Source organism: Desmodus rotundus, chromosome 4 (assembly GCF_022682495.2).
Source record: "Desmodus rotundus isolate HL8 chromosome 4, HLdesRot8A.1, whole genome shotgun sequence".
NCBI classification, from domain to species: domain Eukaryota; kingdom Metazoa; phylum Chordata; class Mammalia; order Chiroptera; family Phyllostomidae; genus Desmodus; species Desmodus rotundus.
In genome coordinates, this window is record NC_071390.1 from 9,248,475 (window position 1) to 9,267,449 (window position 18,975).

The 18,975-nt window shown below is 42.4% G+C and overlaps 1 protein-coding gene across 2 annotated transcripts in view; it reads left to right on the top strand.

The window, feature by feature from the left end:
* The first annotated feature begins 607 nt into the window (after positions 1–607).
* The window catches only part of RAB11FIP2 (RAB11 family interacting protein 2), a 38,293-nt gene continuing 19,925 nt past the window's right edge, over positions 608–18,975 (top strand). Inside the window, exons 1-3 of one of the 2 annotated variants that reach the window (XM_045191416.3) lie at positions 608–1,759; positions 7,385–7,575; positions 8,261–8,729. In XM_045191416.3, coding sequence (XP_045047351.1) covers positions 1,407–1,759; positions 7,385–7,575; positions 8,261–8,729 — 1,013 coding nt within the window. In that variant the 5' untranslated portion in view covers positions 608–1,406. Of the gene's footprint in view, positions 1,760–7,132; positions 7,576–8,260; positions 8,730–18,975 lie in introns of both variants that reach the window. The other variant, XM_024555561.4, reaches the window with a different exon arrangement.

Sequence of the window (18,975 nt, forward strand, 5' to 3'; positions counted from 1 at the left end):
TACCCTTGAAGAATCTGAGGCTCAGGGGTCGGAAACAGGTCTTGAGACTCCAGCCCAGGGCCTTCAGCAACCTTTATTCATACCTGTGTTTTGGAATCCGACCTGCTTCCCTTTCTCCCTTTTCTTGGGGGAGAGGGAATAGGGGGTACCATTTCAGATTTCTCTTTTTTTCAAAAGGAGAAGAGGGGATAAGGGGTTGAGAAAACTGTGTTTTCGGGCAATGAAGGGGAGGGATGCATTCCATTACTATTTATCGAACGCCCGCTCTGTGCCAGGCACAGGGCATCTAGGACACAGCAAACACAGCTTCCGAAGACTGAAATCGGGCTCTCTCTACGTCGGGCAAGCCCTGGGGCTTGACTGCCCCCTCTCAGGGGCGGTCCCCCGCCGGGCGCTCTAGACACGCGCGTCCCCAGAGCCCAGCGCTGTGCTAGGCCGCAGCTGCGGGCGCGCATCCGCGAGGAAGACCTAGCCTCGGAAGAGAGCGGGTGCCGGCGCCCTCGGTCGCCACGGCAACCAGGGAAGTGCTGACCTCTGACCCGGCGGCCCCGCCCAGCCCCGCCCCGTTGCGTTCCCGAAATCAACATGGAGACTAACAACCCGGAAGTGCCGCTGTGGCTGCCGCCGCTGCCACCTGCGCGGTGCTAGGAGCCGAGGGCCCGGACTGGCCGAGCCCGGTGCCCGTCGCCCTGCAGCCCGTGGCCTGCCGGCGCCTCGGCGGCCGCATCCCCTGCCCCAGGTCCCACTCCACCCCCCAGGCGACCCGCCCCCGCCCCCGCCCGGAGGAGGAGCCGAGGCGAGTAGGAGGTGGAGGGAGAGGTTTGCGTGAGAGAGCGAGGCCGCGCGAGCCGCCGGCGGTTCGTATTACCGGGGTCGGGAGGAGGAGCCGGGCCGGACCGGCGGGCTAGCGCAGGGCGGGCGGGAGGGAGGCAGGCGCGGAGGAGGCGAGGGTAGCGCGGATCTGCGGAGGCGGGCGAGAGGCCGGGGGCTGCGAATTAGGCGGACGAGCTCTAGTCTGCAGGGCGGGGGGCGCCCTCCCACTCCGCAGCCCTCCGCCCGGGCCGTGGCGGCCAGGCCTCACCGTCCCGCAGGCCCGGAGCCGCCCGCCATCGCAGCCGAGGGCTTGTCCCTGGGGCCGGGGGCGCGAGAAGGTGCCGGAGTGGGGTACGGGACGGCGCGGCCAGGTGATGGTGGGTCCCTGTGCCTTTGAAGAAAGGGGACCCCCAGCGCAGCCGTGTCCCCGGGCTGCCCCGTGAGGCCCTTGGACATCAGCTGCAGGCAAGTTGGGCAGCTGTGAGATTGCCCGGCTCCGTTAAGTGCCCTTAGGATGCAGTGATTAGGGACCAGGCTCTCCCTCCGGGAGGGGCACTGCCTGAGCTGGGGAACTCGGTGCAGAGAAGGACAGAATGATGCTGTCCGAGCAAGCTCAAAAGTGGTTTCCAACCCACGTGCAGGTCACAGTGCTCCAAGCCAAAGGTCTTAAGCCAAAAGGCAAAAGTGGCACCAATGACACATACACTATAATTCAGCTGGGCAAGGAAAAGTACTCCACCTCCGTAGCTGAGAAAACCCTTGAGCCAGTCTGGAAGGAAGAGGCCTCCTTTGAGCTACCCGGCTTGTTAATGCAGGGCAATCCAGAGAAGTACATTCTTTTCCTCATAGTTATGCACAGGTCCCTGGTGGGGCTGGATAAGTTTTTAGGGCAGGTGGCAATCAATCTCAATGACATCTTTGAGGACAAACAAAGAAGGAAAACAGAGTAAGTTACGTAATTTATTTTTAATTTTGGGAAGCTTAACTATATCTTATTTATGGATTTTCTGTTCTTGGAAATGATGTGTATACCTGGGGCATTGGTGTTGGGACTGAAATATGACCCGGTTTTAAGCACCATATTTGCATGACTTCCAAGTAAAAATAGCCCTTGTGAAGAAACATTTTTAAAATGGAGTCTTGAATGGTCCCTTACTTTCATTTGTTTGAGGTGTTCATCTTAAAGAATTGAATGTGTTGCACTGGGCTTTAAGTAAATTGACATTGTTTCATTACTTATAACAAGACTGGGTCCTAGGGTTGGCCAGCTAAAACAATGTGTGTAAGTTGTCTTTGAACGTAACAGTTTTCCCGGAAATGGAATAGCAGAAAACTAAATCTGCCAGTATATTGTCCTCTGTATATATGTTGAACTCTGAAGCTGTTAAAAGATGAATTACCAGATTTAGAACTCATTATGTCATTTCAACATTGCAAACACAGTGGCCTTTATTTGAGTGCAGCCATTTTTCAGGGTAAGGACATCCTGATGGAGTCTAAAGCTTCTTAAAGAAAGAAAAAACTTCGTAAGTGTGTGCAAACATCCTCAACCTTGAACACACTGACGTTTTCCTGCGAATCTGCAATATATTGGAGCTGGTGTATTACTTCGGAATTAGCTCTGCAAAGCCAATGTGTTTAGACCGTATTAAAAGTTGTCAGATTTGGACAATGATTAAATTCTTGTGATGAAATGATGTAATGGCATCGTCAATTAAAACATGGGTTTTTAAATAGGACTTTTTAGCTTAAGATAGATATATTTCTAATTTTGAAAGCCATCATGTAAGTTAACACTGGGATGTTACGTTGAAAAATAGTATGTTTTCAGAGATACGTGTACTTACCTCTTCCTTAAACATAATTTTTCTGGTCTGAGAGAACATTATTCATGAGAGAAAAATATAGATTGAATTTATAAGAGGAATTGAAATTTCTGAAATAGCTTTGCTGTTTGTTTCATTCATAACTGAAATTTAGTTACCCTTTTAGAAACTTTTTTATAATGATAACTTTCTTGACATTTATGTTAATTTCTTATATTTTCAAACAACCACCTCTTGTTTTTTTCTATGTGTATCTTTCTGCAAGCTTCTCTTGACTGGAGTTTTAATTTTCATTTTAAAAAAAGTTTTCCCTCAGATCTTTACCAAAGATTTAATGTGTAGGGTAAAAGGGTAGAGAGATGATAAATACTAGAAATGCAAGACTAACAATGGTAAATATTTAGACTAGTTAAGGAGATGAAAATACTGTGAGAAAAAGGAACAAAAAGGGTTTTAAAAAGTGTAGGCTGAGTATATATCAGTGATTTTAATGAAATTGCTTGATATCTACAAAGTCGTATTCAGTTTCCTATTGAAAATGGATAGTTATCAGATAATTTGTTTCACATTACCAATTTCAAGTGTCACTTAATAAGTAATGTTCAAAGTGTTCTGAACGTAAACTTTCAAGTGCATTGTGACTTCAGTTGTCATACTGCATTGACAGCACTTTTGATGGCAATGAGTGATGCGTTACAGGCCCTCTCTGAAATGTAAATTTTCCACGTGAAAGTAGGCCCAACTCTGAACCCAGAGATTCTGAGGACGAAGTGAGCTTTTCAAGTTTCTTCTTGTTTTACTCCTTGTTGTTGTCAACATCACAGTTATAATACATTAGGCTGTAAACAGTAATACTGTAGACTCCCTATAGAAATTCTCTGTTGGCTACTGTATAAAATTAGGTAGAACTTTTTTGGGGCAAATGCTTTAAAATGTTATCAACAGCCCATGCGATGTTATTGCTTCCAAAATGATTTTCGTGTTATTAAATGCCCAACATTTTCTTTCTTTGTGGATAAATGGGGACCACATATTTGATGAGGTATCTTTATTGGTAATATTTCTAGTTTTTTAATATATTTAATAGTTTCCTTTTGCAGCACAGCTGTACATGTGGCACAGTGAGAGACAGACTTGAGCCACTGGTGTATTGCAAGAGAGATATTTAATATTCTGCACATTGCTGAACCTTGTCAGCATATTCCCCAGTGCTTTCGAGAAAAGCCGTATGAATGGTGAAGGTTACCAGCTGAGCTGGAAGTGCCACGAAACTGCTGGGTGTGACACTTTTTATTCTTGACACTGAAGACAGGTATTTACAGCTTGTCTTCCAGTTGTGCCATGATAGGCCAAGAAATGTGACAGCTAAAACTGTTACTTAACTTATTTTTATACCTTTAAATTAAATGCCTTTTTTTTTTCTTTTAAGAAGTGGGGGAAGGGGTCTGGACCGGCACACACTGAGTGGAGCATAGAAAGGGAACTTCTGTATCTCCCACTTTAATGGGTGTCTGGGTTGGTTCTGGCATGAGATTTAAGGAAATAATACAATGTTTAATAATAGAGTGGTAAAATTGTTCATGCTGTTATGTAATGTCTATTGATTCTTTTCTTTTTTTTTTTTACAACAGAAGTGGGTGATGTTGATTTTTTTTTTTTTAACGCTCATGAAAAGTAATAACAATCAGAGTCCCCAGAGTTAGGTATGACTCAAGCACATGCTGGTTTTAGGACTTTTGTGTGCGTCTCTGCAGTACACCTGCGTCCTGGCCTCTGGCACCCTTACTGCCAATCTTGTCCCGTTCCTGACCACACAGCACCAATTGCTTGGGAATAGTTCCCACATGTGTGGTGGTTTTTGAACATGGACCTGTGCCCACTAAAAACTGAACAGAGGCCATATATAGTTTAAATCCAGCACTCAAGAGGTGAAAAAAAAATCAGCATTAATCCACTAAGCCCCAAATGCTGCGTCTTCATTCTATCTTTTTGAAGCCTGGGAAAACAAGTTTTATCTCTGGGATGATTTTTGAAGGTCTCATTAAGCCTTCCCTGTTATATCACTTTCAAAACAAGACGGCTAAGGTATTTGTCATGCCTGTATTTTAAATTAGTATACTTAAAGTTGTTTGCAGTTTTTTTGGATGGGGATGGGAGGAAGATGGTAAAATACGATATTTACAGTTTATATTCAAGCACTGACTTGCTTTATTCTATAAAGCTCATCTAAGTCTTTAGTGTTCCCTGCAAAACACATCCACATGCACCCACGGTGTATTATAGCTTGGTTGTTTTAAGGATACAATTCTGGAAATAATTCAGTTAACATTTATTTAGCGCAAGGCAAACTATCCTCATGGACCTTACACTGTGGCAGTAGAAAACCCGCATTGCCTTCTTCTTTGGCTGTCCTGCCTCCTGATTAAATAGTGTCCTGTAATAATGCACAGCTACGCATTTAATATTATTAACATATTTGGTTCATCACATACGAAAGAACTTCTGTTTTCATGCAGATGTTATCCATCAACTTTGGATATTTTTCTTACTGACTTTAACCTGACATTGGATGTTACTTCTGTTATCTGTGCCTCATTTTCCTCATCTCTGAAACAAGAATGTTAAAGTAGATGATGCCTTTGGTCTTATTTGTAAAATCCTGTGAATTTTGATTACCTTCATTCCCTTCCATTTATTGGGTTATTGGGGTTTTTTCCCCTGATTTTCTTTGATTTGTTATACACGTGGAAATCCTACAGGCTTGGGTTTTGTTTGTTTGTTTTGCTTTGTTTTGGGTACAAAGCGTATTCATCTATTTTCTGTAAAGCCTGAGATGTCACAGAATGTTTCTGTAGTGCCATTCATCAGCAGTATTCCTCGCCCATTGAAAATGGCTCTATTTTCCAAAACTAAGTCTGTAACTGTGTATGTAACCTTGTTCCATTTCCAGACTGTTCAAGTGCTCAGGTTTGTGTTCAAGGTGCTGTACTCCACAGACTTCATCACTGTCACGTCTAGTCTCTCATCTGCAGATTTCACCCTTTGCCACAGATAAAGGATTTCCTCAGTTTAGAGTAAATCAAGTTAACGCTTTCTATTTTAAAATATTCTCTTTTTTAAAAAAAGTTGCTTGTTTTGATGCAGCTAGATCTTACTTGATTGAATTGCTCCAAATTAATCAAGAAAATACTTCTTTTGAGTGTTACTTGCTAAGATGTAGCTGATATATGTATTGTTATGTGCCTGTTTTTCCTCCTGCCTGGAAAGACCTGTGATCCAGTCCTCCACGTGATATATAGTAAATGTACCTTCTTCCGGCATATCCTGTTGGTAACAATGAGGGAAAGAACTAATATAAAATTAGATCTGAGTTCCTTTGTAGCTAAGAAAATTCGTTACACTTGATTAGAGCTATGTTTAAATAATAAGTCGTCTGCAGGTATGGATATTCTGCTTCATTGTTAAGTAATGTGGAAACATTGTAGAAACTGTCTGCTCGGCTTGATTTTGCAGGGTGGTTTTTGTTTTTTGGGTTTTCTTGTTCTTTTTTCTTTTTTTGGCTGTTTGCCCTATAGAATGACCACTTGTAACACTGACAACTGGAGACTTTCTCATGGATAAAAATACTATGAACAAAAGCAAAATAAACTTTGTTTCTTATACATCATTTAACAATGGGCAATGTCATACAGCAAAATGGCTAAGTTTATGAGATTTGGCTCCTATTAAAATAATTTTTATTCAGTATTGTCACAGTAGCAATAGTAAATGAAACAAAGGTGGTAACAGGAAGCATTTATACTTTTTTCTTTGAAAACTCTTTATGAGATTTATTACTATTTATCACTTCCTGCATTTTATTCATTTTGCATTTTTTATTCAGGAAAAGTTTTTGACCCATTTTATACTAATCTAAATTACATCATATGCAATTTTTATAATTAGTAAACTACATGTAGTGGGCTGCGATATTAACAAAACTCTTGTAACAGTTTTTACAGAAGAAACTTTTGGATGAAGCTAAATATTTATTGCTTCATTAAAAATATGGCCATTTATCATTTTATAGTGCCCCATCATAGTTTGTATTGATGAATTCTTTCGGAATCTGTACTTCAGTATCGTTTAACTTTAAAAAATGTTTATAGGCAATTAGCAACATTTCTCCCAGATGGAAACATAATAAATAGCCCTCATCAGTAAGGAGTTTTGATGTGAATGATTTGCAAGTAATGGAAGAAAACATTATCTGAAAACCTTTCAGACTTACTACAGGCCCACTTCTTTAGTATATGTCCGGTCCCAGAGACAGCGGTAAGTCTTTACAAACTAAACAACGAGTAGAAGCAGAAGTGCTCCGCCGGCGCGGTCTCCTCCGGTGCACAGATTGCCCTCGCGTGCGAGAGCTTTGCCTAAGAAGCTGTTTGTGTACAGCGAAGCTTGCTAGCCGCTCTTCATCACATGTTACAACCCAGTTTTTCCTTCTCTTTAAGGTGGTTTAGTTTAGAGTCCAAACAAGGAAAAAGAGCCAAAAGCAGGGGTGAGATAAAGGTCAATATTCAGTTCATGAGGAACAACATGACGGCGAGCATGTTTGACTTGTCAGTGAAGGACAAGACGAGGTCCCCCTTTGCAAAGCTGAAGGACAAGGTGAAAGGGAGGAAAAGCGACGGGGCGTTTTCTGACACGTCTTCTGCCATCATTCCAAGTTCTCACCTGACTGATGCCAATTCTGACTTTCCAAGCGCTGAAATACAGATGAAATCCAAACCAAAAAAGCCTTTCCTTCTGGGTCCTCAGCGACTCTCCTCAGCACATTCAATGTCTGATTTAACTGGGACCCACGTGTCTTCGGAGAAGCTGAAGTCTGGCCCCATTGGCCAAACGCATCTTCTCGGCCGCCAGGTAGATTCCTTTGGAGCGGTTCCCGAAAGTGGTAAGTGACACATTTCCTTCTACTTGCATCCTCAGTGGCCCGAGATACCCTTTATAATCGTTAAAGTTCAGCTTCTAAAATTCGAAAATAAAAATTACAGGTTCTTAGTAGTATTTTCTAAACTGAGTGATCCAATATTATTGAGTACCTACTCTTCTCAGAATTGTTAGGAGTATTAAAGGCAGAGCCTGTCTGCATTCAGTATTGTATTTATATTATTAGATGATAATAAAAATGAGTCTTAGTCACTTCTCATAGCCTGGCTCATTTTTTTTCCCTGCTGTTGCTCCTGCCTGGAGCCTGAAGCATAAATGAATATTCCATTTAATCGGAAAGTTCCCGGGGAAAGACCCATGTTCAGAAGTACTGTAAGAAAGTCAGTGTAATGCGAACGATGGAAAGTCTTTGAGGGTTTATAGCACTGGCAGGCCCAGCAGAGCCTCTAGTTTTGACATTAGGGTTTGTTTATGTGCTTGCTTCTAGCCGTATACTAATTATTATTAGCCTGATACTTCGGAGTGCTATCCCTCAGCATTTTAGGGTTGTTGTCTTTGATTATTTTAAAGTTAAATCTTGAAGTAGCTAATGGCTCGCCTTCTAAGAGCAGCAGCATGCGCACATAATGTGTCACCTCGTGTGATGTGATGTGTCACTGACTATGTGCCGACTGCAAAATTGTTTGCAGGAAGTCTCAGATCTCCACACAGAAGAACATTAAGCTTTGATACTTCTAAAATGAGCCAACCCGACAGCAGCGTGGATGAAGGCGAGTCGTCTTTCGGAAGACAAAGTGACCCATTTACCAATGTGACTGCCTCATTACCCCAAAAATTTGCGACACTGCCAAGGAAGAAAAACCCATTTGAAGAAAGCAGCGAATCCTGGGACAGCAACATGACTTTATTTTCAAAATCCATTGAAGTAAGAAAAGAAAATAAGAGAGAGAAAAGGGAGAAAGTCAGCCTGTTTGAAAGGGTGACTGGAAAAAAGGAGAGCAGAAGGTCTGATAAACTCAACAACGGGGCGGCCAGTAGCCCTTGTGACTTGAAATCACCTAATGCGTTTAGTGAAAATCGGCAGGACTATTTTGATTACGAGTCAACTAATCCGTTTACAACAAAATTCAGGGCCTCCAATATAATGCCATCTTCAAGGTAAGCTTAACACGGGCGAAGCCATGCTGTTTTGAAGAATATTGTGCTTGAATGTATCAAATACCCTTTTTAAAAATACTTGAATGTTCTAATTTTTCTGGTTTTACTTGAAAAAATTCTTATTTTTATAGTTAATTGTGGAGTCAGACGGTGTTGCATACGTGTTTGGATTTGAGCTTTTTATCTCAGAAGGACGACAGAGTCTTAATCCCTGCCCTAGTCCACAGGGTCCAGCAGAAGAAAGGCCTGTTTGAGTGTGGTTGGTAGGGTGATGTGGGTGCTCATTTATGGTTTTAATTTGACCGTTTCACCTGAAATGTCCTATGGCGTGCTTGAGTGTGACACTGTTATGTTACAGAGGTGGGGGTTTTGTAATAGAAGATTTTTGTGTAATAAAAAAGGGGCATTACCTGTGCTGGACCCTGTATTTGTACTTAGGTGAGCCAGAAACTCACCAAAACTAATGGAGAGAAGGGCTTTTGATGGGACGTGGTGACACAGTCCAGTGGCTGTTCAGTCAAACCGGAAACTGGGGAGGTGTGTTGTGTTTGCGTGTGTTGCTTTCCAGGAGTTAGTGTGCAGGCTGTCTGGGGAGGGTTAATGGACCAACAGCAGCCCGTGGGCTATTCTTTAAGAAATACTGGCGTAGGTATTAATGGCTTTCATAGCAGATGTCAACTGTCCTTATCAAATGGCAGTGTAGAACTCATTTTGTTTGTGAGTGTTTATTGGAACTCAGGGACCCCTATGGGTACTATAAATACATCAAAGAATATCTGTATAATGATTTATAGTTATAGACATAATCACTATTATGATAAAGGTTTTCAAAATCTTAGTTCTCAGTTATGTGTATAACGGTGCTTTTCTTATTCCTTGGTACAGGTTGGAACTATATGCCTTTAAGATTATGGATTTTGCAGAAGGGAACGATGGAATAGCCAATTAAGGAAACCTCAAACACGGGAAAAGATGAATTTATTGCAGCCTTAAGCAGTTATCATAGCAGTGCATGGTAGAATGTTTGCCGTGTGAATCAGAGGTTTTTTCTCGAGGCAATAATGTGTACAGACTGGGGGGGAATCCGGCTCAGTAGCTCTGTGAGCTCTGTCAATCTCAGCGTCTCCACCTGTGAAACCAGGAAGAGAATTCCTACTTGGTGGCATTGGGTGACGATAAACGATAAGTTAAGTACAAGGCACAAAGCCAGGCCCCAAACAGGGAACCCCCAAAATGTCAGCTGCCCTTCTGTTTCACACGCTGTCACTCACGTTGTGTTTGAAAACAGCACTTTATTTCGCCCCCTGTAAACACAGGATTCATATGACGGCCGCCCGTCAGGCTGCGCGCTCCCACCTCTCCGGTGACGTAAGGGCATGTTAAAACTTTCACTTAAACCTTTCCGAGGGCAGGTGTGTGTTTCTTTGGTTTTCCCTTAGCAGTAAATGGTATTTGCTGCGGCTTTAGAAAGTACCGGTCAGTTTTCTCTGCAGACTATACTCCAGAGAAATACATTTTTATCTTACGGCATTAATATTTTATTAAGGAGTCCATAGTTTCGATATGCTGTTCTGAAATATTTTCTTTTGGGACTTTATATAGTGTACTTTACATGTTGCATTAGTTCCTACATTACAGGTAGGAACCCATTTGCTTTTTTCTCCTCCTTTATTAAACTTGTTTTGAAGGAGACTGTTGAAAACAACTGTCTAAGATAACTTAGAGATTGGGTAATTTGTATTATTTTAGAGTCAAAGAAAATGGGAAATGGTAGGAAAATAATGTTTTTAAATTATGTCAGCATATGGGAAAATAGATATCCTCAAACCTTTAAATGCCCTATACTTGGGCTATTTACATGGATTGCCATGGATTTCAAAAGTGAGTATGACACTGTGAAATTTAGGCTTTGTTTTGGGTTGTTTCAATATTGATGCATTCTCTATCAAAATTAGAGCTGTTTCATGTTATATGTATAAAATGACAGCAGGCATGTAAAAAAACAATAGATTTTTAAATCTGAAGACTTTTTAAATATTCGTTCATCTTCATGTTCTATGAGATGCCAGAAATGACGTGGACAGAAATGTGTAGATTCTTGGGGGCTACTCTTTCTCATTGTATCAGAAACCACCTTTGTGGTGAATTTAAAGCATTTGCAATAAAATAGCTCTAATTAATAAGATTGACTGTGACTAGATCTAGGAAGAGAGAGTGCAGTCCCATTTTGGGAAAGCAGCTCCATCCTGAGTGGGATTTGGAGGCGGCTTCCTCTTTACGTAACAGCAGCCCCTGTTTACGCTCCCAGGACCGCCCCTCCCTTAGATGGGACATTTTAGAGTTCTCACACTCGCATCGAGCCCGAATGCACTTTTGAAGCTTTGGACTCACGTCACGAGGATCCGTGCTGGGGATTATTTTTCTTCCAGTAGTGCTTAACAGCCTCTCCGCAGTTTCCTGGACTCTTGTGACTGGAGTTGGTGAGGATGCTGAACAGAGTTGAGGGGGAGACGGGAGGCTGTGGAGCTGGGTCCTGTTCTTGGTGAGTCAGCTGGCTCACCTGTGTCTGCCGGTGCCCAGGAACTGTTATTACCCTCTGCAGGAGTGATGTGTACGATTCCAGTAGGAGAAGTCCCTTTATGCCAGAACAGTCTAAAGTGCTGAGGAACTCTTTCTTAGACGTTAGAGTTTTTATTCCTTAGTGTCAGTTAAGTCCCCCTGAAGAAACCCTGTAAGTCGCGGGAACGCTGCCTTTTGCGTCTGTTCCTGGAGTGGACCCACGGTCTTGCATAGAACTGATGAAGGAAGCGTGTTAGGCTTTTTGTGGGGTGACTTCAACAGAGGGCGGGGCTCTTTGAAACGCTTTTCCTGAGGTTGCTACTTCTCAGTCTCTGTCCTCTTCCAGGCCCCTCTGAGAACCCTCCCCTTCTCCACTAGGGGCGGTGGCTGGTCCTGTGCTGCAGCTGCTTCTTAGCTGGCTTACTTCCCGTGGCACCCCATTATTCACTGGGAGCCCCTTCCCTCTCCCCTCCCACCACCACGATCAGCTTGAGGGTAGCGCCTGTGTTTCATTCATCTTTCTGCCCTCAATCCCCAGCATGATGCTGGGTTTGGAGAAACATGTTTTAATCAGTGACCACAGAAGAACTGACTGATTTCCTAAAGGACCTCTTCCACCTCCGTAGCCTCCTGTTTCCAGCTCGGTGCGGGCTGCGGACATCTTTCGGAAGGACTGAGAACAGATCCATAAGGCAGATGTGTGCATTTTCATGTGCAGCACGTTACGTGACCACGTTACTGAAAGTCCGAGTGAGTTTTAAAGGACTGTTAAAATTTAATATTCATATCCTAAACAGCACCTTTCTGGAGTTTATTAAGAACTCTGTATTGTTTAGAATAGGTTATCAACTGTAATAAACAACCCCAGATGTCGATGGCTTATTACAGTAGAGATTTATTGTTGTCACAACCTAATTCACTGAAAGGGGGATGAGAGAAGTAGGTACTTGGCTCCACACAGTAATTCAGGAGCCAGGCTCCTCCTTCCTGTGATGCTCCCGTTTAATATATGGCCTCCAGGGTTACCTGGCGAGGATCGAGAGTGGAGGATCACATGCGGGACATCTCTGAGTAAGCCAGGCCTGGCAGTGGTGTGTAGCGCTTCCCATATGTCCCATTGGCCAGAGCTCAGCCATATCCCAACTTGGGTGCAGCCAGCTAAGAAATGCCGTTTAGCTCTGACTCCAAGGGAGCGGAGGTGGGTGTGGTGAGTGCGCAGTTCTGTATTTGCTGCAGGAACCGGTGCTGAGAAGCCTGGATGCTAACACTTGGCACGCTGCAAAACTCCTACCACACACAAAGGTACATGGAAATGTATTTGAAATGAGCATCGTTTTACTGGTTTGAGTTGTCTGCGTTTGAAGATTGCTTCTACTCTTGGTTTTCATTTATAAATCACAGGTAGTTTAGCATCACCAGAATCAACTCATCAGCTGTGTGGTGAAGCCCACCATGTGTAAAGTCATGCTTTTTCACACCAGCAGTATATAGTTTTCCAAAAACAAATGCACCTAGATGTTTGTGCCCTTTTCAATACCGTGGTTTCTCTTCCTCCATACCCTAAACTGGGGGGCTGGCAAGCAAGACTCGGGGAGCCCAGTCTGCCTTGCTGCCTGTTTCTGTAAATAAAATTTTGTTGGCGCACAGCCCACCTATTTGTTCATGGCTCGTTTTGTGCTCGCTGAGTAGTATCGACTATGACCTGCAAAGCCAAAATATAACAGAACTAGTTCGCTGAACCCTGTACTAGCCGAGTGGAGACCTTTGAGAGGATTCATAGGGTAGGAACAACCTGGGTCCCTGAGGCCACCTGACCCCGGATACCAGCTGAACCTTGAACTTTCTCTGAATGATGAATTCTCAGAGTATTAAATTACTGAAATTTTTGTTTATTTATTATAGCACTTAGCATGATTATTGTTTAGCGCTTAGGGCTTAGGGCTTAGGGCACGGGGCCATAGTACCTTTTGTTCTGTTGTATGAGTTTTTTTAAAGATTTTATTTATTTATTTTTAGAGAGAGGGGAAGGGAGGGAGGAAGAGAGGGAGAGAAACGTCAGTGTGAGAGAGACACATCGATTGACTGCCTCTTGCATGCGCCATGACTGGGGACCGAGCCCTCAACCCAGGTATGTGCCCTGACCCTGGGGCATCAAACCAGTGACCTTTTGCTTTGCAGGCTGATGCCCAACCCATTAAGCCACACCGGTCAGGGCCCTTTGGTTCTGTTTAAGAAAGCCTAGTTAGAAAAAAGCCAAGAACCACTCATTTGCAATACCAAATCCAAACCCTTCCTTCAGCTTTTTAAGACTTACTATATTTTAGGCTTTTCTTAACTACAACTTTTCTTTTACTATTCCTTATCTCTCTGTTCTCAGTGGGTTAATTTCCTTACCTCTCCACCCGGAGGCCTTTGTGAGACTCCCCATCCCCACTCGTTGGCTCAGTGGTAGAATGTACCCTTATCCTACCTGAGTGTCCTCAGCCCATCTACCCTTGATGCTAAAAGCTCTGTACTTCTCTCTTGATCAATAATGTGATGTTTCCCTTCTTTGGATATCTGCTGACGCAGAGGAACGTGTTTGCCAAGCCACATTGATTGTGTCTGGGTCTTAGTCCCAGTCACTAGGGAACGTAAGCTTCCCAGTGGTGCTGGATCTTCTCCAGTGCCCCACAGAACCTGGATCGGCACCTGTCCTCAGCATGAGGCCTCAGGGCCTCCTGGGAACTTTGAAAAGCTATGATTTGTTGGGTCCTACCTCAGGCTGAATTAGAATTTTTAGGGAATGGGCCTGAAATAAAAATCATTTTTAAAACTTCCCGCTGATTCTCAGACAGTTTAAACATTGCTGATCTGAATTAAATCATTTATTTCATAGGGGTTCAGTAAGTACTTATTGATGAGTAGGAATCAGGAGTTTGTATACTCGTGGTTGACTAGACAACTGAGTCACATTAGCTTTGCTTACAGGGCCCTAGCTAAGGTAGAGGGCACCGTAGGAAGACCAGGATGATGGAAACAGATGTGGTGAGGAATATGAGAGTTGACTGACTAGCTAAGAAACATCTAGATTATAGTAGGCATTGAAGACTAGGCAGAAATGTCTGACTATTAAATGTTAATGGCATCTGCAGATGAATTATTTCTCAGGATTCAGGTAGGACAGAAGAACTCTGCCTAGTTAAGGGAATTCATTAATATAAGGGGAAAGTTGGTTGTGCATTTCTTATTCTGAAGTTTAAATAATGTAACCAATAATAGGAGCATACTCTGTGTGATGAGCTAATGTTTGATGTTAGAGGAGTTTATATGAGAGAGCTCGGGCTCACCAGAGAGATTGTTGCTGGAGAATTTGGGGCGGAGCATCCTTCTGTTCCTGACTTGCACAAAGACCGTGCTTTCCCTTCATCCGTTTCTGCCTCGTGGTAGTTGTGAGTACTGTGTAGCGAACACCCAGTCACTCTGTGATGACTTAATTGAATGTTTCATAGTATTATACTTAGTATCATTGATTTTATTAAGAGCATGTATGCATATATTTCCATTTGTAGTGTTTGCTCTGAAAGAACATGTCTTTTACTTAGCTGATGAACTTAGGCCAATCATTTACTTTTTAAGGCAGTACAGAAATAGTGTCCAAGATCAAATATTATTTATCACTAATATTTTATAATTTTGCATGACAGATACACCTTTGACCATTGGGATCAGGTTGCCCTACTTCCCTCCCTCCCCTCTTTCCTTCCCTCACTAGTCAACTTCTGACTATGGTTGTATCATTCCTCTCTTTGAAGTGACAAAAATTGGGTACCTGGACTATATGTTTCTAATTTTCCCAAATCAAAAAAATCACCATAGGCTTAAAAGCATGTAATCATTATTATGAAGTTACATAACACGCACATAAAACACGAAAGACTGCTTACTGTAGGCTCACATTTTAATTTTAAAAGTTATAGTAAATGACCCTAAAGAAAAGATCCTATTCTTAGTTTTAAAACTTCCATTTATATAATGCTTCTTATGGAGATTTGTTTTCTTGTGTAAGTTTAAAGGCCTCTCTTTGGCATAATAAACCTTACCACGCATAAGGCTTATTTTAATGGCAATGCTTTTTGTTCATATTTGTCTAGTGTTGAAGATAACTTGCCTGGTATTCATGGCAAGCCGTAAATCTTTTACACAGCTGAAAATTTATACCCTCATTTATGAGGTAGAAAACGAAAACTTTTGAGATGGTTTTCAGCCCCATTGACCCATCGGTGCCCAGGGATTAGCAGAACGCGTCCAATGAAACAGTGACTGCGAACGCGAAATATGCAGCGTGATTAGTTCCCACTAACTAGAACTTTATGCTGAACTCCGCAGAGACTACGTGAAACTTTCTTACCCTTTGTCATCCTAATACTCATTATAATAGCTCTCATTAATTGGTACATTTCCCAATGGGTTAATTTGCAGATACCCACCATGCCATCCTTTTGCTAACTCACTAATGCAAATTGATATTTATAGACTTCAAAATTGAAAACAAAAAAAAGCTCTGTAACAAAAAAGACAAACTTGGCTAAGTTATTATTATTTTGGGCTGGGAGATTGAGATACAGAAAGACTCTGTGAGAGAAGAAAACAAGCCAAAAAAAAAAAAATCCACAAAAACTACTGTAGGCTAATAAACTGATGTGAAAATTTCTCAATTTACAGCACTTGACAGGTGCTAAAAGAAAAGCATCTTTAATTTTAATGTGTTGTTAGGACCTCTTTAGAGAGACTGTACAAGTTATTAACAAGGTCCTCTGAGACAGGAGACGGGTAATTAACAAGACCTATGGAGATATAGTTTAGGTAATTAACGAGCTCTTGGGCACTGGACACGGGATGGCACCTAGTGAGTCTGATAGTTAAAGAGAACAGGCTGCTATGACATGATCAAGTGCGAGACTCAGTACGTACGTCCTCTCGAGGTTTCTGATAGGGAAGTATGAAAACTGTATTCCAGTGACCCCAGTGCACTAATTTTTGTAAACCACTGTGTAATTTTTTTGGTTTAACTTTTCATACAGAATTTGAGAGTTTTATTTCTTTGTAACATCCAACAAACAGGAGGGCTTGTTACATACAGATTTATAATCTTTGTTAATTGTCACTGGTGAACACGTGTATTTTGAGGACAATACATTGGAAAGACATAAATGATATGATTCTAAATTGTTTTGGACACTTACTGTTCTGTTTACTTTTCCATCTCTGGCCTGTTGGCTCAAGTTGCCTCTTCCAGGTTGACCTTACTTTTCTCATCCACCTGCAAACCGTCAGGATCCAGGCCGGAGAGGAGACTGCCCCTCACCGCTTTGGTTCGTACCCGGCGTGCCCAGGTTCCTCTGCTGCTAGGGCACCTTCGAGGCTGAGACTCGATGTTCCCGATTTCAAGCATTTGGTCTAGTTATCACCTGTGTAAATTTGCAGTTGTGAGGGTGTGAATTGAGTTTCGGTTCGGAAAACTCCCACAGTCAGCAAACCTTCAGTACAAACATGTTACACTCTATGAGGATTAGGGGTCAGGGACGTAAAGAAGGCCCCTGCAGGCCTCCTGCTTCATTCCCTCGCTTCGACAGTGCGGCCAGCTCAGTCCAGCAATATGACTTCTCTCCGAACTTCAGATCTGGTGATGGAATGATATTTTCATTTTCATTACTTTTGAAAATTTACTGTATGCATGGAAATCAGAGGTTATGAAGATATAAACCCTGCTCTTAGAGCGTGCAGAAGCAGGCGTGTAAATATTAGGTCTGAATTCTGTGCTAAGGACTGGACGTGCTACAGGCGTTGGGGAACCATAAAAGGTTTTTAAATTGGATTGTAATATGATCAAAGTACTATCTTACACAGATAGCCCTGTAGAGTGGGGCATCTGCTGGGGACAGGAGTGGAGAGGAGAGGAGAAGGACTTGGGGCAGGAAAACTAGTTAGGAAGTTAGTGTGATTGCTGAGCTGAAAGCTGACAGAAGGTTACTTGGCAGTGAGGATGGAAGAGAACATCTCTGACGCACTTTTCTGGGCTAAAATAGACGGGACTTAACCATTTGTGTGTGTGTGTGGAGCGGGAGGGGGGCCTGGAAAAGAAACAGTGAGGGTTATCCCAGTGATGCGTCTTCAGTCGGTGCCCTGAATCTGATGAACACAGCATTGTGGGAACGATTGCAGCTACGTCAGGTCTGCAGTGTCTGAGCCAAACTTGGCAGCTTGGTTCTGGTGGAGATGTTTGAATTTTTGGTTTTTGTTTTTAATGAGATGCTATCTTGTTTATTTAGAGTAGGGAAGGGAAATTTATGTTTATTCAGAGAAGGGAAATTAATGTGTTCTGCATTGACATCAGAACACAAGTTAGTATCAACATGGTAAAATAGCTCTGAAGAGTTTGGTTTTACAACTTGAAACATACTTTGGCTTCTTTGAGCACAAGAATGCAAATTTCTGTAATTGCTTATGGATTTAATGCATGTAAAGTTTGTTCACTTTAGCACTGTAATAACTGCAAGTATTTCTCTCCGGTGGCTTTGGCTTTACCCAATCCCCTGTTGGACCCCTTTTGTTAGTTTCTCGCGGAGAGAATGACTTCTGTTTCTTCTGTGGACAGGCCTCCTGCTTCTGTGTTGAGAACAGTTCCTTTTGGGCCACTGTGACCACATTACCTGCCATTACTGTTTTTCATTAACAATGAAGCTTCAACTTTTGGAAAACAGGCACTGTTTCTGTGTATTTAATATATGGTGGTGGTGTTACCTGTGGCCAGGGTGTTTTAAATGGCTGCTGGCAATAGAAAATCAGGCAATTAACTTGATTATGAAATGGTTTTTTAAATGCATTTGTCTACTTTCTAAGAATGTTAGGATCCAGACATTTGTCTCCTTGAACTTAAACCTTAAGGATAAATTATTGCTCTTTGATTTGATGTGTTAAATGTAATGCAGCATTATATTATAAAATAATTACAACATAATATAACTGTATAAATATTAAAATATGTATAAACATGTATTACTGTTAAATATTATACATCAAATAAAATGTTTTAATGTATATATATATTTTTAAGCCTAGAACTCTTTCTGACAAAGGTGCTAATACTGTTTAAATAGCAATTACATGAATCAGTTAGGCCTAGAATAAAACTTAGTTCATGTTGCCAGTTGTTAAAGTTGTTTGAGCAAACATGTATGTAAAGCTCTGCAGGGCTGGGCTGGGTGGGCTGAAGAAGGGATTCGGAGAGGACTGGTAGCCACCGGAGCTGCTCGGAGCGGGGTGTGAGCAGTGGCCCGTAATCCAGGCAGAGTGGGCTCTGTTGACCACGGTGCTTGCTGTGGAAAGGTGGAGGAGTCGTTTGCTAGAATTTGGGAAATGCTTCTTCAAGGAAGAGGCCTTTGAGCTTGGCCTTGACCATTGAACATGATTTTATAAGTTGGGGAATGATGACGAGAGATAGTTGTCTCACTAAAGAGCAGGAAAACATTAAAAATGTGAGATGCATTTTGAAGGGAGCTTTTCTGAATAGTGACTCTGAACTCACATCATTAGCGTTTTACCCACTCCCGAGTAATCTCACCCCTCCCTTCTTCTCTCGTTGGAGTCACGGTGCTGTGCTCTCCTGTCTGCCATTCCCCGAGGAAGTCTGCTCGCTGCTTCGACT